Source organism: Diabrotica virgifera, chromosome 7 (assembly GCF_917563875.1).
Source record: "Diabrotica virgifera virgifera chromosome 7, PGI_DIABVI_V3a".
Classification (NCBI taxonomy): Eukaryota; Metazoa; Arthropoda; class Insecta; order Coleoptera; family Chrysomelidae; genus Diabrotica; species Diabrotica virgifera.
Window position 1 is genome coordinate 239,794,575 of NC_065449.1, and position 22,170 is coordinate 239,816,744.

General features: G+C 30.9%; 1 protein-coding gene across 1 annotated transcript in view; it reads right to left on the bottom strand.

The window, feature by feature from the left end:
* The window catches only part of LOC114328107 (disks large homolog 5), a 272,549-nt gene that overhangs the window by 86,140 nt on the left and 164,239 nt on the right, over positions 1 to 22,170 (bottom strand). The window contains exon 5 of the mRNA XM_050657116.1: positions 441 to 566. Within this exon, the coding sequence (XP_050513073.1) occupies positions 441 to 566 (126 nt within the window). The remainder of the gene's footprint in view (positions 1 to 440; positions 567 to 22,170) is intronic.

Below are 22,170 nucleotides of genomic sequence, written 5' to 3' on the forward strand. Positions count from 1 at the left end.
GAAAATGCTTAAAAATCAAACACAAAAAAGTTATGCGATAAAATATCCGTTGCCCTACCCAAAACGGACGCCTATGACCGGTACTAGAAATTCGTAATTGATGGAATCGATTTATCTCTGGAAGATAAATAGGTGTACCAGTTTTCGTTTTTCTAAATAGAAGCGTTCTGGAGGTATTAAAAAAATCTAATTACAAGACGCCATTTTAAAGAGCTGTAGATCTTTTAGGAAGCATTTTCGGACTAAGCAATTTGAGTTAATCCTTAATATTTTGATCCCAGGAAGCTACAGTTAAAATATTTTTAATTATTAATGAAACACCCTGTATAATAAGTGATTGTATTCTTTGTAGCTAAGCAAAATATTATTAACGAATTTCAAAATGAACACTAATTTATTCTGCGTTTTTATGTGTTGCATCATAATATATATCGTCTTACCATTAATCCAGCCCTGTCCGCCACCGAATCCTTGTCAACGCCCGTGATGAAGATTCCCAAATTGTATTCGACGCCCCCTCGAATCATTAAACCCAAGCTTTGGCCAGGCTCTATGCAAAGGTCAACCTGCAAAAAAGTAAGTTTTTGTTAACACCAACGGTCTTTTCTTGTAGAGCCTTCTTAAATGTCATATGTGATTAACGCTCTGGAAAAGTTTCATTTTTTATTTGTTGAATTTTCCTTGGGACATTAACAAGTTTTTCTGAAGTATAAGTTTCTTAAATACATACAGTGTATCATTAGCCCTTAAACTATTATGATATTTAAATAACAGAAAACAAAAAAAGAGATAATTTCGACTAGTGATGGTGAATGTGGTGATTTTTAAATTGCCCCATTCACCGTGATCTGTGACCGTGATTTTTAAATAACGGTGATTTTAAACAGTGACCGCAATAGTCGTTCTTTTATTTACAGTAACAGATAGTCACAATAATTTTAAACTAAACACGGTTGCGATTACTCTGTATTAGGTCATACTATAAAAATATTGCATTCAATATCGCCGATATTGAATATGTTTACCACAACTAGATGGTTGACTTATCTATAATATAAACTTACTTTACCAACAATTAAATAAAGTAATCCATTTAAAAAGCAATACAAAACTTTCTTGGCAACGCGTTCTCTTTAAATAAAACTAAAACTAAATTTTTTTATATACTTTTAAAAATATTTTTATGAAAGAGAAAAATATTCAATATGTCTGCAATAACATAAAATACGTCCTACTTCACATTTCCTAAAATTCACTCTTGGTAAATCGCCATGTTAATAATCGCTGTTCCGCAAATACCGAGAATATCTTAATATTTATTACAAATATACAGGGTGTCCCAGACTAATTTACCCACGCTATATCTCTTAAACGAATAGAGATTTTCGAATGGGACAAAAAGTGGTCTATTCTACTTGTAATACACTTTAATATGGCGAAGAAAACAATCATCCCCTAAATATTCATCCCTTAGTTACAACCCCTAACTTTAATTTTTTTTTAATAGCACCCTGTATATTTTTTTATAGTTTTGGATGAGGTCTTCTATCCTCTATTCAACACATTTTTTGAAAATAAAATCGGTTCGTAAATAACCAAGAAAATATCAGTTTAGTTTTGTTAATTATATGTCCCAGACCAGGCTATATTTCTTAAACGAATAGAGATTTTAGAATGGGACAAAAACTGATCTATTACATTTGTAATACACTTTAATATGGCGTAGAAAAAAATTATCCCCTAAATATTCATCCCTTAGTTACAACCCCTAACTTTATTTTTTTAAATAACACCCTTTAAGTTAGGGATGAATATTTAGGGGATGATTTTTTTCTACGCCATATGAAAGTGTATTACAAATGGAATATATAAGCTTTTGTCCCATTCGAAAATCTCTATTCGTTTAAGAAATATAGCCTGGATAAATTAGTCTGGAACACACAATTAACAAAAATAAACTGATAGTTTCTTGGTTATTTACGAACCGATTTTATTTTCAAAAATGTGTTGAATAGACGATAAAAGACTACATCCAAAATTATAAAAAAATGTGCAGGGTGCTATTAAAAAAATTAAAGTTAAGGGTTGTAACTAAGGGATGAATATTTAGGGGATGATTTTTTTGTACGCCGTATTAAAGTGTATTGCAAGTAGAATATATCACTTTTTGTCACATTCGAAAATCTCTATTCGTTTAAGAGATATAGCGTGGGTAATTTAGTCTGGGACACCCTGTATATTTACGACATCGTTCTTTAAAATTCACGGTTCTTAATAATCGCCAGATGTTACGTCACGTTCGCCGTGAATATCATAAAATTTATTTTATAAATAAACACGTTTTGCTAAACAGTAAATGCGAAGTTGATATCTGTGCGAAGTTGATGCGAAACAGTCGTTACGAGTGATTTTTATTCACCGTGAATAAATCACCATTAGAGAAATCACGTACCATCACTAATTTCGACCGACCTCAAGTAACGGTTCCAACTCGAAATAGCCTAGAATCCTAGAAGCTTCTCGATGGAACAGCTGATGCATGTACTAGAAGCGACGTTCAAAATTGCGGGAATTAAAGATGGACTATTCTAAAGTTTATTTAGGTCAGCTGTGAAAAAAGTAAAAACCATGTGACTGATCGCAAATGTTCTGGAAGGACAAGGCACTTAAAGAAGAAGAACAATTTTGGTTTATCGAAAATTTGAAAATGGTGGAGATATTCAGCAAAAACGATTCTTCTTTAAATTCAAACTGGCAGCTAACGCAACGGCGGAATTCAGTCGCGATTTTGAATTTACTACTATTGACCCTCCTTAAAGGTTAGAATAATAAAATTTGAGGAAGCTCGCCATGGAAGGTCAACTGCTGGACTATAAATAGTGTGTTAATTGTCAGCCATTTTATCTTAATGTGTAAACTGCTTCTGATTTTTTTACAATAAAAGGTAATTAAATAATTTTGGAATAAACACCTGTGATTTAAGAATTATCAGCAATCTGCACTGGATTCAAACATCAAATATCCGGACAGAGGCAGGAGAATCAGACGATATCAAAATCAAACGTGGGGTCTGTCTGGGATATATATTATCACCACTTCTGTTTAACATCTACTCCGAGCAAATCTTTCAAGAAGCAGTGGATGATGTTGAAGCCGGAATTAGAATTAACGGAGAATGTATCAATAACATAAGATACGCAGACGACACGGTGGTATTCGCTGACAGTTCTGAAGCCCTTCAGGAGTTAATGAACAGAATCACAGAAGTCAGCCAGAGATACGGACTTTCACTAAACACTAAGAAAACAAAATGTATGATGATCTCTAAGAAGGAATAGCAATTTGGAGGAATCAGTGTGAATGGTCAACAAATAGAAAGAGTAAAAACATACACCTACCTTGGTACGAACGTCAATGAAAACTAGGACCATTAGGATAGAGAAAGCAAGATCTGCATTTCAAAAAATGGCTAAGTTATTCAAATGTCATGATTTATCATTGCCCATAAAAGTCAGGTTACTGCGATGTTATATCTTTCCTATACTGTTGTACGGAGTTGAGTCGTGGACTCTCATAGACGCCACCTGCAAGAAAATTGAGGCTTTTGAGATGTGGCTTTATCGTCGAATCCTTAAGGTATCTTATACCGACCAAGTTACTAATGAGGGTGTTTTACTGAGAATGCAAAAAGAAAAAGAGCTGTTAACCACAATAAAAGCAGCCAAAATCGAATACCACAGTCACATCATGAGAAACAGCGAAAGATATGGACTACTGCAACTAATCTTGCAATGAAAAGTGGAGGGAAAACGAGGACCAGGAAGGCGAAGTATTTCCTGACTGAAGAATCTACGCACATGGTTCAACACAACAACCACAGTTTTTTTAGAGCAGCAGTATGCAAAGTACAAATTGCCATGATGGTCGCCAGCATCCGAAATGGATAGGCACTACAAGAAGAAAAAGAAGAAATAATTTTATTTTAAAGGTTTACTAAAAAAATGGTTAATCCAGTCATAATTACTTGCTACAAAACAAATGCAAATTTGCTTTGTAACACCTCACAGCATCCATATTAATCTAATTAAAAAAGTGTCATTTTCTCAGAAAACATTAATATTTATTAGTGCAAATGTATTCACGGTTTCGGTGAAGCTGTTAGCATAATTTTCTCGTGAAGCTAGTAGTGCGGTAGATTATCATGAAGGAGACGAGTTTTGAGACCACGCAATTATTCTACGTTTAAGCACTCGAATATTGTCTTGAAAAATATCCATTGGGATTGTTAGAATAAGGAGGGCGTTTCTTCAATGTGAAATACGTTAGACATAAATAAGACAGTTTATTTGGAAAGATGATTTACTTCTAAAGAGCTATCCAAAAACGTGGGCGGAATGGTAATGAGGATTCTGTTACATTAGAATATACAATAAAATTTTCAAATATTTAAGAATATAAGAGACCGTCGAAAAATCGTTATATAAATTATTTGGCAAAGGTACTTTTAGATTTAAAATTCTTATATTACACAGCGAACATCGACGATAAACGCTTGTAGCGTTTTATTTTTCGTTTTGTTTTATTAGAACTGTATTCAGCTGCATTATTCCTTGAGCTAAGAATAAATAGGAGTAAACCCCGATTTGAGTTCATTTCATAGTTTACTGTCGAGATGTCTGCTGCCGTAAATTTATAGTTATGATCGAGAACTCGCATTTAAAGCGAGTTCCCTCATCCGGGCTGGTATTCAGTTGTAACCCAACAACATGTCACCATCTATGCAGTTTTAACGCAGAGGTTCTTACGAGCCGCTTTCAATATGCCACCAATCTTTCTCCTTCATCGCCTTCTTACCGATAAGGAGATACCTGAGGGTAACGCTCCGTGTCGTCAAACAGCAGGGAGATCCTATCTCCCAACAGTATTCAACCTGGTAATCAACCTAAGGGGGGAAATGCCAAAGAGAAGAATATTCATAAACCAGCTGACTCGGCAAACTTTGATTTGACCTACAAATTAGTAAATATTTTGGCAGCTGCATAAAAAATACAACTTGTAGATAAGACAAGAATAAAAAACCGCTAAACGCCGTAAAAATGAGTGGCGGATAGAATATTCCAGCTACAAAAGAGCTGATATGAATATTACGTTGCGCGAAAATGTATTTTCATTTAGATGGAAAATAAAATTCTAGTTTTATTTTGAAAGAATTTTTCATAATATTTGCTAAATTTGAAATAAAACGCTCCACAAAATAGTAACTTTGATAGAGTTTGCATTTTGAGGCTTCTTTTACTTCAAATTTAGCAAATATTATGGAAAAATCTTTTAAAATAAAACTAGAATTTTATTTTCCATCAAAATGAAAATACATTTTCGCGCCACGTAATATTCATATCAGCTCTTTTGTAGCTGGAATATTCTATGCGCCACTCATTTTTACGGCGTTTAGCGGTGTTTTATTCTTGGATCAGGAGTTTTTCAAAGTTTTTTATAAATTAAATGTATGAAGTTGAATGTAATGTTTCTCGATTACACGATAATCGTTATAAATGGTCGCCTTTGTTGCGTTCTCTTCCAAATGATCTAGTAGTTACGACAGCAGACTTGTGATAAGACAATCCGAGTTCATATCCCAGCCATCCTAATATAGTCTAGGCGCCAAATAGAGGTCACCGTGTCATTTTCAATTCTGATGGACAAACTCAACGGTTTCTTATGGAGTTTGGGCTGCTGATTACGAATTTCGAGGGGGGATTTCGATTCGAGTGGTCAAAAAATTGTTATAAACAATTTAATTGTTTATAAATTGTTTATAAGGCTTTGGCTCATAAACTAAAAGAGATAAAAAAATGTTTCAAATAAAATTTGTTCCCTAATAAAAACCGAGGAAACAACCGTTTACTAAACTTAAATCCGACAATTACAACTCAAGATATTGTAAAATTAGTGCACAATGCAAATTGCAAATTGCAAAATAAGTTTTTTTCGAAGCTTTACCGATCGTAACTCGGCTTCTACGCATGCAAATGAGCCTTATAAGGTGTCCTTTTAAATCTTAATTAAGAGGCTTCCAAACAAAGTTTGTTAAATTATTTGATCTTCATTTGTTTTAAAGTTATACCCGTTTGAAGTTATAATTTTCTTTAAAAAATTGTACATTAATTTGTTTATAAAGGTTTCAAGCAAACTTGAGCTATAAACATTTATACTTTAATTAACAATAATGATAAAAGAACCCAAAAGGAACAATTTGAGCTTACGAAAATGTTCGTAAGTTTATTTTTTGCTAAGATGTCGATATTTTAATGGCGCGCTATGAAGCGCAAGATTGGCTCACAGTCTGGTAAGTATGTATTCTTCGACGCTTTATCGATCGTAACTCGGCTTTTACGCATGAAAATGAGCCAATATGTGATATCTATATAAAATTGGATCGAGTTCTTTTGCAGCATCATCATTGCATATAAAACGAGCATTTATGATGTGGCGGCATACACACAATTGACGGGCCTTGATGATGCTGCAAAAGAACTAGATTCACTTTATATGGATATCATATAGATAATTAGACTCTGAAGCCTCAAAAAGTTTTAGTTTTACTGCCTACAAGAACAGACTTGTACCACCATGTACTGTTAAAATTTCGCTAAGAACTTATGCAGATGTAAAAAAGCTGATATTCCCTGTATATCTCTATGCAGATTTGCAGATGCAAAAAAATGTTTGTAAAAATAGTATTAATAAATAATATCAACTTACTTTTAGTTATACTTCTGAAATATTAGTTTTCAATGTTTTTTTTTATTTAGTGCAAAAAATAGAAGACAATGTAAATAGAATGAAAGGTTGATACGAGGTACAGTATGATGATTTAATTATAAGAATTATATGATAAAATTTTATTAGGATCTTCAAAAATGAAAAATGAAGATAACGTATGTATACATAGAAATTATAATTTGCATCGAGAAGTTAGCGCGTGAACCTTTACGCGGTGAGCCGATCTTGCGCCTCATAGCGCGCGCCATTAAAATATCGACATCTTGGCCAAAAATAAACATATGAACATTTTTATAACCTCAAATTGTTTCTTTTGAGTTTTTCTATCATTATTGTTCATTAAAGTATAAATGTTTATGGCTCAAATTTGCTTGAAACCCTTATAAACAAATGAATGTACAATACTTTTAAGAAAATTGTAACTTCAAACGAGTATAACTTTAAAACAAATGAAGATCAAGTAATTTAACAAACTTTGTTTGAAAGCTTGTTAATTAAGCTTTAAAACGACACCTTCTAAGACTTATTTGCTTGCGTACAAGCCGAGTTGCGATCGATAAAGCTTCGAAAAATACTTATTTTGCAATTTGCAATTTGCATTGTACACCAATTTTACAATATCTTGAGTTCTAATTGTTAGATTTAACTTTAGTAAACGGTTTTTTCTTCGTTTTTTATTAAGGAACAAATTTTATTTGAAACATTTTTTATCTCTTTTAGTTTATGAGCCAGAGCCTTATAAACAATTTAGAAACAATTAAATTGTTTATAACAATTTTTTGACTACTCGGATCGAAATCATCCCTCGAAATTCGTAATCAGCAGCCAAAAATCCATAAGAAACTGTTGAGTTTGTCCATCAGAATTGAATATGACACGGTGACCCCTCTGGCGCCTAGACTAATAATTATGGCAGGCGAATAAACTCGGATTGCCCTATCAAACCTTGCGTCGTAACCACTACAACTACATAAACCCTTTCGGTGATAATGGTTAAATGGATTATACTTTTGAAGCTCGACAACTTCTGAACAGCTTAACCGATTTTGATCATTAGACATGAGTTTAAAACGTATTGACAAGTAGTATCTGACGCATCCAAGGTCAAGTGTGATAACTGAAGGTATTACACGAATTATTGAGCTTGAAAAACCGTTTTTCCCATAAGAAATAGATTTGATCATACTTATGAAGCCAATAACTTAAAAATTCGAATTTTCCCAGACATGAGGTATACACCATTAGACGCGTCTAGAGTCCTCCTACAAACGCTTAGTTATTGGCGCAATTCGTAGATTGAAATTTTGAATAATTGTCGAAAAACCAAAATTTTCGAAGTTCAATTTTTTAGTTTTTCGGCTGTACTGAGCATTGTGCAGGTATGATCTTGACCGCTTAGGCACCATTTGAAAGCTTAACTTTAACTCAACGCTATTAATTTGGTGTATTTGCGGTTTTCCTGTCTCTTCTTGAACCTAAGATATATACGCCCAGAAAATATGCAATTTTGTATCTACCTAGCCCTATAGCTAGCTTATGGGTGGTCAAAAGTCACATACTACACCGGTTCTGAATGGGCCCTGACCCCTCTTGAAACACAGAAAAAAATTCAGATCGGTACAACTTTTCCACATACATACATATCCACAAACATTTTCCCCTTTTTTTGAAGTTATACTTCTTTACGCGCGATATGATGGTGAATTTTTATATGTTAAAACCTACGATCCGGGCGCATGCGCATTGTAACTTTGTTCTGAGTGGATGTTCAAATGACATGTCAAAAATCATGTAATATGGCAGCTGTAGCGCAGCTGTGGTTTGGACGGTTGACGGTTTGGTTATGTATGGTTGTGTTGTTGCCTTTTAAAATTTGTGGGAAGAGAAACAACAAAGGTTAGTTAATAGTTATACTGCCTTTTTAAATAGTTTTCATATTATATTTTTAAAATTATACTTCAAAATGTTTTAATTTATGTATGTATCAGTCCAGAAAAGGTGTGGAAAGAATATATTAGTGTTTTTAAATATATTTTTCTACAAACGTGTTAAAAATGCAATTTTTAGGACTCCATAGGAGCGTTAAAAATGCTACTTTAAGGCACTAGTGCTTTAAAATTTTTAAGGCACTGCAGTTAAAAGTGAATTGTCAAATTGTGAAACGTCAAAATATTTATATTTCATTTATTAACATTAATATTAATAATACAACTTGCGCAATTTGAAAAAGGTGGTTTAAAAGGTTTTTTATTATAATTTTGTGTCTTTGGATTTGTCTTCCGTGGGCGTAAAATAATAAAACATCTATTTTTATATTTCACTTGTCACCGTGATGTATAATTATGTATATCTGATAGGTAAGTAGCATGCGGCTTGATGGCCTTGTTGGTAGATCATTGGACCAGAGATCAAAAAATCGCGAGATTGCGGGTTCAAATCCCTGACGATTCATACTTTTTTCTTTTTTTTTTTTTAATATTTGGCATTGTTAAGTTTTGGTTCATTTTTGGTAATTATTGTTAATTTTTTGTATTGTAACTGTTAAGTAGGTATATTTATTTCGTTGAAATTATATTATAATAGAAGTATAACTTCTTACGTGCGTACAAAGTACACACATATTCTTTTTTTAAATAAAAATTGAGTCATAATTCTGAGCTCGCTAACTTTTGAATGGTATAACCGATTTTAAAAATTAGAGATGGGCTGGAAAGGTAATGATTAGTACTATCAGAAGCCGCAAAGGTTGGACTTAAATTTTTGAAATTTTTGGGAGGTTTTGGGACGAGAACGAAAAACAGACCAAAATTGGGAAGGGCCGTAAAATCCACACCCTTGGACCAAAATGGAGAGTTGGATGGGCGAGTCTTTTCCTAAACTATAAGACGGGATTTTGCCCAATTTTCAATTCAGTCAGATATAAAAAAATCGAAAATTTCGTGTATATATAGTGTCGTATGTAGGGGTATTGTGCGCCACTGACGAGAACTGCCATTCTCTGGTAATATAGCAACAGGAAGAGTAATAAAACAGCTTCCAAAAAAGATGTATTAGTCAGACTTTAGCATATGTCGATTTACTGGAAATTTGGTTAAAATAGAGTTTCTATGTTGTCGGTTAACCAAGTCATTGTGAAACGAGAGCAACCATTATTTTCTTCTATTTAAACGTAGAAAAAATTTTATATACATAATATTAAAGTTTTTAATAAATCATGCTATCCACTTGTGCAAATGGCCATAATACGCTAATATAGCACCCATCCACGTCATAAAAAGCTATGTTTTGTTGACATTCAGTATACTAAATCTGCGCAAATGGAGAAAAATCTACTTTGGATGTAAAGTACGAAAGTGCGAGATTCCAACACTCCAAATCTAAAGTTATTTATGTTTGTTAGTTGGTATGCATGCCGGGATTTATATGGCAAAAAATGTCATGACATTTCTATGTAAAGAGGATTTCAGTTTTATCCTGTTTTAAAGTCGTTTTCTTTTAGAAATGTACAAACATCATATAAATAAAATAAAAGAATTTACTAACGGGCACAAAAAGTTAAGTAAATATGAAATAACTACAAGGGATGTCTCGTTTTCAGCACGTTACTCAGAGTTTCTTCTATATTTTTTATTGAAATTTATTTTACCTGCATAAAAATTTTATACTGTTTTTACAATCATTTCCATGAAAATAGACAGACTATTTTGGTAAATAAAATAATATTCAGTAAATTTCTCAACCCATAATAAAGTAACTTCAAAAAAGAATTAAAGTAGTAGAATTTGAAACTGATAGAAGAGATAAAGAATCATGATCATCCTCTTTGCATTATCTGCAGTTCCAATGAGCTGTTTCCTGCAGATATATCCAAGAGGATAGTGTGATAAATAGGTCCGGAACTCTTTTCTATAAGGAAGATCAATGTTTTCATTGCAAGAAGTGGAGAAGAACTGACAAGTACCGCAAGAAGACTATTTAAGGCTAGAGCTAAGAGTGGCCTAAAATTTTTGGAAATTAAAAGGAAAAAAGAAAGAAACAGCAGTAACTTAAAGCGTCCCTGTTGTTTCTCATTCCAGAGCGATCCTAAGGATGGAGCAGAAGTAGAATTTGAGAGGCTGGACAAATATAATGTATTTGGGTATACTTATCGATCATACATATACATATAAGTACATATAAACGTGAAGAAGCAGAAATCCAGTTACGACTGACCAAGGGTTATAGATGAACTGCGGCTATGAACAAAATAATTAAAGCTAAAGATATATCGCGTAATACAAATACGAGTACACAAAACGATAATTAGACCCACAATTTTATTAGGGGTCGAGACAAGAACTATGAACAAAACCATACAGAATAGATTGGAAGCTCGAAAAAGGAAGATACTTTGCAGAATATTTGACAGAAAGGTAGTTGAGGGCGAGTGGAGAAGACGAACAAACGAACAAATGTGCCAACTGTATACTAACCCTCCTATACCAAAAATAGTGAGAAAACGCAGACTAAAAGCTAAAAAGAATGCAGGAGGGCAGACAAGTCAAGAATATTTGTTAGAAAGCACCTGAGGGTAGAAAACAAATAAAAAGACCAAGAAGGGAATGGAGAGATGCAGTAATGGAAGATGTCGGTCAGTTGGCAATCAGAGATTGAAAGCTGACAGTTGAGAACAGAAAAGGATGGAAATTATACATCCAGCCCAACGGTATACAGACATACAGTGGAACCCCGATAAGTCGGCCTGCGGTGACCCGGAAGTCCGGCTAACCCGGACCGATTTTCATCAGACAAAACAAACATTTTTTCACTTTGGCCAAGTTTTTACCAAGAAATAAACAATACTGTATACAACTGTACGTAATTTAGATGTATTGTACATATGTATTTCATGTTTTTGCAATTATAATGGAGTTTACCTGTAAGTATTGTTATGTTCTACTTTATCTCTTTTATTAGATTGATTAGCAAATTCTTAATTTAATTATTTACTCAATTATTTTAATTTCTGCCTATGTAAAAACAAAACCAAATTGTTGTTGTTTGTTTGGGTTTATATGACTGCGGACACTAAATCCATTCGCCAATTTTACTATTTTTTATTTTATTAGTCATTTTTTCGTATCTTATCCTAAAACTAATACTAATATAATAAACAATTCTACTAATAAATAATTATTTTTGTATTTTTTTTTAATAATTTCATATATACACATATATATACACATATATATACACATATATATATATACACATATATATATATATACACATATATATACATACATATATATTTTTATTAATTTTTTTCCAAATGATGTTCTCAGAGTTCCACAGCAAAAACTGCAACATTCTTCTTTAGCCCTCTACTTCATTCGAAAGCTATTTTACTATGGACTGTCCAAGTTCGTCATTCATTTTTATCTACATATTTTTTTTTTATATTTTTTAATTATTATATTTTTTTTTTTCTATTTTTTTTTATATATCTTTTTTATATTTTTTCTTTCTTTTTTTTTATTATTTTTTTTTTATTTTTTTATTTTTTTTTATTTTTATTTTATTATTTTTTTTTATATTTCTTTTCTTTTTTTTTTTCTTTTCTTTTCTTTTCTTTTTCTTTTAACATATAACAATTTACAAGAAATACTTACTCTATATTTTACAATTACAATTTAAGCTTAATATCTAAAATATGTTTATACAATAGTCGGTATACCAACTCATTATTTTCTAATGTTAATAAATAATTTAAATTAATGGGATGGTGGACATCAGTCAAAGAATACAGTGAATTTAAAAACATATTAACTTTATTAGAGATAAGAGAACAGGTCAAAATTTTGTGTTGTAGATTGCCCAACTGTCCACAAATACATTGTGGACTATCAGCTATATTAATTTTAAATAAATATGATGGAGTAAGACAGTGGTCAAATCTCATTCTGCATATGGTTCTTATCATATCTTTTGTCGACTCCATTTTAGAAAACCAAGGTTTATCCGTTATATAGTTTCTGATTGATCTGTAGTGGTTTCCTGTATTTACGTTTTCATCAATATACCTTTCTTTCCATTCTTTCTTAATCTCTTTGAATAAATTTGATTCAATATCTTTTGGCGTACAAAGATAATGGGTTAATACTCCTTGTGTCACCGCGTTTTTAGCCAATTCGTCTACCATTTCATTTCCAGTTATTCCACAGTGGCTTTTAACCCATGCCAACTTAACAGACTTTCCTTGTTGCTGAAGTTCTTTAATTTTATTTATGATATATAATTCAATGTAGTTCACTTTTGATTTAGGATTTATAGCACTAATTTTACTAAGAGAACTTTTACTGTCACTAAAAATTATAAACTTTGAATGATTTATATTAGATAAATATTTTAGTGCTTCCATTATCGCTATTAATTCAGCTGTGTATATACTCATAATAGAATTTAGTTTAAACATTTTACTAATTTTATTACTGCTATCCCAATAGGCACATCCCACACCTTCAATATTTTTTGATGCATCTGTATATAGCATACAATAATCTTTGAACATTTGTGAACTGTCGGAGATAAACACTAATTTTCTTAAAGATATAGGCAACTTGCTATAGTCCCTTAAAAAGTATAGCTGAACTTGTTCCATACTATTAAAGTCAATATTATAATTTGGGTTTATGTCATATTTATAAAGTTGTTTATCATATATTGTCATTTTTGAATATAAATCTACCATATTTAGAGTTTTCTTTTTTATCCAATATTTTTCTGTCAAGTCTGCTAAAAACAGTTGATGTATTTTGGAAATTAAACTTGCCTTTTTTTCATACAATCTAACTAAAAGGTTGATGCCAAGTTTTTTTCGTCTTATATCCATCGGCATTTCACAGCATTCAACTTGTAGATTATTTATCGGTGTACTTCTTAGGGCTCCTATACACAATCTAAGGGATTTATTAATGATTTTGTCTATTTTATTTAAATGACACTGTGATGCGTCACTGTATAATATTGATCCGTAGTCGAATATAGCTCTTATATTATTTTTAAATAACAACAAAGAAATATTTGGATCTGCTCCCCAACGTAAGTGTGATACGAATCGAAGAAGGTTTATTCCTTTTTCTGTTTTTTTAACTATATGGTCTATATGTTCTTTCCAGAGAAGCTGTCTATCCAGAGTAATACCCAAATATTTTACATAACTTTGTACAGGATAGGATATATTGTTTATTAAGATGTGATTGGGTATTTCTTTTCGTTTTCTTGTAAAAATACATAATTTGGTTTTGGAATCAGATATATTTAGTCCATGTAATTCACTCCATATTTTAATATGTTTGTCTCCTTCTTCAATGGATTTGACTGCATTTTCTATTTTAATGTTTTCTTGATAAATAACTATATCATCTGCAAATTGTAAAATTTTTGTTGAGTTTAAATTTTTTTCTATATCAGAAGTGTAAATTAAATATAACAAAGGGCTTAATATTCCTCCTTGAGGTAAACCACCCATCGCTAGTCTTGGACCAAATGTGTTATTATTTACCGATATATAAATTTTTCTACAGTCATACAATTTTATTAATTTTTGACAGAAGCATTCTGGCAGACCTATTTGTATCATTTTGTTATATAGTATATTTAAATTAACGTTGTCGTATGCTGCTTCAACATCTAATAAAAGAGCGATTACTGAAGAATTTTTCGTAAACGCTAAATTTATATCTGTTACCAAATGACTCACAGCTTCCACAGTAGAATGATTTTTTCGAAATCCAAATTGTGTTTGTGATAATTTATTGTTTTTTTCTAGCCAACTTTCGAGCCTAAGTTTTATCATTCTTTCCAGTGTTTTTGTTATGCAGGAGCTCAATGAAATACCTCTATAAGATTCTGCTGAATCAGGATTCCGATTTGTTTTGAGAATAGGAATCACCCGGTACTCTCTCCAGTTATCTGGAATATCTTCTGATAACCATATTTGATTAAAAAAATTTAATAGTGTTTCTTTCCCTTTTTGATGTAAATTGGCCAACATAATATAATGTACATTATCTATACCTGGAGAAGTATTTTTCTTATTCTTAAGGCTTATTTCTAATTCACAGAAACTAAATGGAATTGAAAGTGGATGCATAGAGTTTTTTCTTTCCATTACATTAATTTTTGAAAATATATTATCTGGACATAATTTTCTTAAAAACTCCTCAACCCATTCTCCTTCAGTCACTGGATTTACTTGTGGTTTAAAAATGTTTTGTAATCGTTTGGCTTGATTCCACATATCTTTAATTGGTGTATTTTTGTTTATAGTTTTACAAAAATTTCTCCATGCATTACGCTTACTCTCTAATACAACTTTTTTGGTTTTCGCTACACATTTATTATAATTTATATAATTTTGTATATTAGACTGTAGTTTAAACTTGCGTAAAGCTAGTTTTTGTTCTTCTATTACCTTTTTACAATTGTCATTCCACCAAGTTTTTCTAAATCGTGGATTAGTCCCTGTTCTCTTCTCCGGTATACATATCTTACAATATTCGTTTAATTTATTTAAAAATTGTTGGTAATTTAAATTATTATCTATTTCCATGAAATTATCAGTGATAGAAGAGAAAAGAGACCAATCCGCTTTATTTATGTTCCATTGGAATTTTGTATTTACACATTCCGCTTTATTAACATTAATATTTGACTTAATAATAATAGCAAAATGATTTGATCCTAATGTCTCGTCCACAACATCCCAATCGAAAAAATGACTAATATTTGCTGAGCATATTGTAAGATCTATTGCAGATTTATTATTGCTATTCGGTCTACGCATCAAAGTTTCTTTACCATTATTTAAAATTACAAGATTACAGTCCTCAATAGCTTCTAACAGATTTTTTCCTATAGTATCTACAGTACTACAACCCCAAACATAATTGTGGCTATTAAAATCACCACCAATTATAAAAGGCTTCTCTAGACTATTAAAAAACTTTTTCCATTCATTTAGAGTGATTTTAAGATTTGGTTTTACGTATATTGAATAAATGTTTAACTTTTTTCCGGATTGAATTTTAATTGATATGCTATTGCACATTATGTCATTAATTTGGTGAAAAGTAGGACTGTTGTAAAATTTTATTAATTTTTTCAAAAGGATGGCTACTCCACCATATCCATCATCTCTATCATTCCTAAAGACATTATAACCAGTAAAGTTAATAAAATTACTTTTTTTTAACCAAGTTTCTGATATTAATCCTATATCTATTTTATTGTCATACAAGAATTTTTCTAAATAACCCTTATTTGTTTTAATTGATCTCGCATTCCATTGAAGAAATGAAACGTTAGCCATCACGAGGTAATAATAATTGTGAAATATTGTTTTTTAATAATTCCAACGTTTTTTGATCTAAATTGTGATTAATTTGATTTAATGTTGCTGAAATAAAGTTTACTATTATTTCTCCTATATTATTTTGATTATCGTTTTGTGTTTGTGTTGTGTTAGAATAAATGGGATTATTAAAATTATAACAAGGCTGACTTTGTATTCTTGGTGTTTGCAAAATTTTTCTGCGTGCTTCCATTGTTTCTTTATCTACACTACTAGAATCAATACTACTTGATCTTTTTCGTTTAGATATTGTATATTTATTTGAAGTATTTTCTTGGTCTTTACTTACTGTTGAATAACATTTTTTATATTTATTATTAGCTTCATAATATGTTATATTTTCATTATTCATAATTTTTTTAATATATTCCTGTTTTTGTCTTTCTGTACAATCTGCTCCCTTGTCAGTAGCGCTGTGTTTTCCTTTGCACAATACACAAAGTAAATTATTCGGATTGGAACAATTAGATTTGTTGTGTTCTTCGCCACATCTTTCACACCTATCTTTTCCTCTACATTGGGCACTTATATGCTCAAATCTCAAACACTTTAAACATTGGATTATTCTGGGTGTATAATTTTCCACCTCGTATATCATTTTTTCTATTATTACATTTTTTGGTATAGACTGACCTTTAAAAGTGACAATTACGGTTCCTGTTTTTACATAATTAGTATTACCATTATCTTGAATCACTTTCCGCATAATTCTTTTTACATGTAATACTTCGAATTTAATTCCAAATCTAGGTTTAATTAATGATACTAAATCATTATCTTCTATCTCTTTATCTACCAATTTTATAACACCTTTCTTTTGAGTAAAAAACGTTGGAATATATGCCTCATACTCTTTGCTTTTAAGAATTTGAGAATCAATTAATTTATTAGCACTAGCAAAATTATTTAGTTCTACCTTGATTTTATTTCTACCAACTACTGTAATTTGTGTGATATTATTTTCAATTTCAGGTACTGCACTTAAAATCAAACGGGCCGTGCCGATCCTGTGTAATCGACCAATGTTACCGTTTTTATTTTCTATGTGTACTATATAAGGTGCATTATCTCCAAATTGATATCTATGTTTTAATCTTAAATTTATTACTTTATTTAAATTTTGCTTACCTGACTTATCTGTTTGATTTAAATTTGTCAAAGTTTCATCGTTATTGCAACTAAATTTGTTACTTACCTCAATAGTACTACTTGTTTGGTTTTGTTTGTTTGTTACCTTATTATTTACTCTATTGTTATTTTTATTTAATTCCTCATATTCCATCATCCCATCTCCTTCCATTTCTACATAAAATTTACCTTTATCTGGAGGTTCGGGTGGTATACCTTCCATATTATTTGTTTTCTGAAATTTAACTTCTAGGCGCTAAATTTCACACTTTCTTACAGATCACTGGTTTAGTACTTCTTTATACTACTCGTAATACTCAAAAAGTTAAGAAAAAACCTTAAAAATTAATAATTTTTAGGAGAACTTCTAAATAAACTGCCTTTCAATTTGACGTTTTTTTTTGTAAAACCAAATTAAAATTAAATTTACTCATAAACTTTATTCTCAGGGCTAATTTTGTATTCATGCAATACCTTTGATTTGTGGCTTCTAGTATCTCTAGTTGCTTACTCCTTCCAGGATAAAACAGGGAAATTAAACACATTTAATATCATATAAATGTAATCAATCTATTATTTATTTATCCAATATGCCGTATAAATAAGATTTGGAAAAAAATACTAAAATCTAAATTTGTTGCAACAATTTCTTACTTAATAAATCAAGCGTTAATTCTGATGTCTCCTTGTTTTAACAAAAAACAATTATTTAAATAAATTATTGTTTATTCATACTAAATTTAATAAAATTTACTTTTCTCCTTTTGAATTGATTATTTAAAGTTGGAATGTAACTGAGTTATAGAACTGTTCAATACAAGAAAAAATGAGCATATATGGTGTGGATATAAACAAGCTCTCTCCGTTTCGACAAATGATTTGACCAAACTTTTTGTTTCTTCACTCCTTCTTTTCCCAGATTGGGTTGTCCTTGATTCTTCCACACGTACTCTTTTGATGTTGCGAAAAGATCCCTCTCGTCCAAGCGGCATCAAAAACAAACAAAACCAGAACTCGCTCGAATTCTCCACTCAGTTTTCTCCTTGCTCGATATCTTGTGCAAATAGATACCAATCAGCTACTCGTTCTAGACAGAACAAAGGAATCTTTCTCGGACACAGGAAAATTTTACTTCTTAACCGGTCAACAATTTCGTTTCAACTTGATTCTGCTCGCAAAGGCCGATTTCACCACTTTACACTGACTTCTCACTTTTCAAAAACTGGACTGCTCTCTCCCGATATTTATGACACAGTGTTTATCTTTGCTCTCTGAAATTCCGACTCCACATTCTCATCCCTTTCCTTTGATCTTTCTCTACCAATCAAAAATAACCTCTCTACCCAAAACATCCATACTTTCCTTTCCTAAGAAAACCAACTTAATTTGTATCCAACTTTCCATTTTGTTAAAATTTTAAGAGACATCAAATTACTATCGTTTTTTCAAAAAACTAAACAAAGGCCTTACATTCTAAACTCAATAAAATTTGTTTATCGTTTAAACCTTCTACGAATTATTTACAAAAATCCTATTGATGTTCACAAAACGAAATAACATGCACTTTCCAATATTTTCGAACCATTGTCTGTAAATCCTTTCAAAAAACCCATTAACGAAAACCACATTAACGATTTCACCTTCCCCGAAAAAGCACTGTTTATTAACTAAATTAGATTCTATACAATTTTTGGTCATATAGAGGGTGAAGAAAATCTAGGATCTCGTGGTCCCCGATATACATTTATTTTCTGATTTTTCCAAAAAAAACCATTCTACAACAGTATATATATCGTGTTTTATTAATTTTAACCATATTCTCCGGCTAATCCGGATTTTCGATAACCCGGATCGGCCGCGGTCCCGATTAATCCGAGTTATCGAGGTATACAGATATTTAATAAAAGACTCCAATTAAAATATAAGTTGTAGGTATATAAGAGTTATAATTTACGTAATGAATTGTTGAACCTATATCTCTTTTATTTGTTATTAATTTTTGATACCTCTAATCATATCAGCTTTCTAAACAGGCTTAAGAATGACGTTCCAATCAGTATTATGTATGTATAATACAATTCATCGAAATTCTGTAGAACGCTACTATAGCGATTCCAAGTACAAAAGGCCTGTATTGCAGTTCATCTGTTTCGAATCTCGTTGATTGATCTCACAGCGCAGTAACTGTCTGTTTGATGTCAGTTGGATGTATCGAAATACACGGACTTCCATTACAAACAATACAAAGGGTTACTGGTTCTGTGTATATTTGTCATGGATTTGTAAAACGAGTACAAGGAAAAGACATATATCATTGTCGGTATTTGCTCAATTTGGTTACTTTCGAAAGAACTTAAAGGAAATTAGGGTATCTGGTTTTTTCTCCAAAAGTTAAAAATACGCTTAACTTGACCCTAACTAATTGTTAAAAATATATAGCACACATTCATATTAACACATAAAATAAAATAAGTTAATGATTATCTAAAGATAAAAACAAATCAACAAAAACAATAGACAAAAGAGCATTAGAAAATGTTTAATGTTCAATTAGAACATTAAATTAAATTTGAAAAATGTAATTTCGAGAAAAATGCCTTAACAGTATTTTTATTTAGTCCAGGAACCGAAGCTTTTCACCTCGCAATTTTTACAGAATGGATCGATTTGCTTGAAAATTTGAGAATAAGTAGGGGATAGTCCAAGGATCAAAATCTATATCATGCCGAAAGGCGCTTTTACCATGGGGGCGGTTGCCACTCCATCTCGGGGGTGGAAATTTTTAATTATATTATGATCGCAAAAGTTGATAAAAACATTCATTCTAAGCAAAAAATGTTCTACACATTTTTTGATAAAATTAATAGTTTTCGATTTATTCGGTATCGAATGGGTTAGTTTTATATCGAAAAAATCAATGTTTTTCGATAATATAAGTACTCATTTACGATTCACTCAATTTTTTCCTCGAAAACATTTTTTTAAATAAAGTTCTTGGGAATGAAACAACCTACAATTTCATATTTAAACAATTTTCTGTGTCTCTGATGCTAATCTTTCTATTCTGAAGAAAATGGCATTTTTTACAAAATTGGTTATTCGCTTTTAACTCCGGTTTTTTTTAAACTAATCATTCTAAGCCAGTCAAACTTCTAGAATCTATTAATAATACCTAAATAAAGAAGAATGAATAAGGCCAATGAATAAAAACACCGGTAACTTACATTATTATGCTTCCAATTGGATTTCTCCTTTTTTTTTCAAAATATATATTGATTTTTGAACCGTAACTTTTTTATTTTTTATCTTAGAAAGTTTGATAAAAAGAATTTTGTAGATTTTTACAAGATCTACAATCCTATTAATATTAAACCTGTTTAAAATCCTCAGTCGCAAAAAGAGGTGACTTTGAAATGGTTGGTAAAGGTGGTTTTTGCATGATATTACAAGTTTTAATTGTCAATAGCTCACTCAATTTTTGCCGCAGAAAATTTTTTGCAAATTAAGCTCTTGCGAATTAAATAATCTACAATTTCTTATTGAAACATTTTTTCGTATCTCTGATGCTAATCTTTCTATTCTGAAGATAAGGCCATTTTTTCCAAATTCCAAAAATTCTATATTCGCTATTAACTCCATTTTTTTAAAAACTAATCATTAGGTCAAATCAAGTCTGTCCAACTTCTAGAACCTATTAATAATACATAAATAAAGAAGACCAAATAAGGTCAATGACTAATTTTAATTAGGGTGATGATTAGGAGGTTGCTTCCGATCACTTTTTAACTGAAAAAATAAGGACTGACATTCTTTTCATTGTAAGTCACTTAATTTTTCAGCTAGAGACTTTTTTTTTATTTCTAAAGATAGATATTTTTAAATACTTTAAATTAGTTTCAACAAGTTATCCTCGAAAAATACCTAGTTTTCCCGTCTTTTGACTTTGAAATTACAATATTTAGCATTTGACGAAGAAAAGCCAACATATAATAAAGTATAGCTCGATTATTATTGGTCTTAAAGAAAATTAAAAAACACGGTTTTGTTTGTTTTTTTAAAGATACATTTTTGTTAAGTAAAGTTGTTTTGACAAAACGAGAACTTTTGGAGCTATTAGCATAAAATTTATTATTAAAAACATTATATTAAAAACATGATTTTTTCGATATAAAACTAACACTTTCGATAGATAGGGAATAAATCGAAAAATATTAATTTTATCAAAAAAATGTGCAGAACGTTTTTTGCTTAGAATGAATGTTTTACCAACATTTGCCGTCAAAATATAATAAAAAATTTCCACCCCCATGGTAAAAGCGCCTTTCGGTGTCATATTGATTTTGATCCTTGGACTATTCACTACTTATTCTCAAATGTTAAAGCAAATGGATCCATTCTGTAAAAACTGCGGGGTTTTGTACTATTTTAAGCTTTATTACTTGGACTAACTTTGTTAATTTATCGAATAAAATTGTAATATTAATTTTTTACCTCCAATCAGGATGACATAATCCTGATAGCTACTGACCTACAAGAACTGCAAACCATGCTTTCAGAACTACACACAGAATCTTTTAAAATAGGACTGAAAATGAATTTAAACAAAACAAAAGTCATGCACTCCGAAGAAACGAAGACAATAATAAACAAAAAAGTTATAGAAAAAGTTGAAGAATATATAAAGAATATATTATACTTATGACAAAAAATAATACTAAATAGGGAAATTCAAACGGAAGAAATAAAAAAAGAAGAAAGTTAGCATGGGCAGCATTCGGCAAACTGAACTATATACTCAGGAATCAGCAAATTCAACTACATCTTAGATCTAAAGTTTTTGATGCATGCATTATTCTGATATTAAC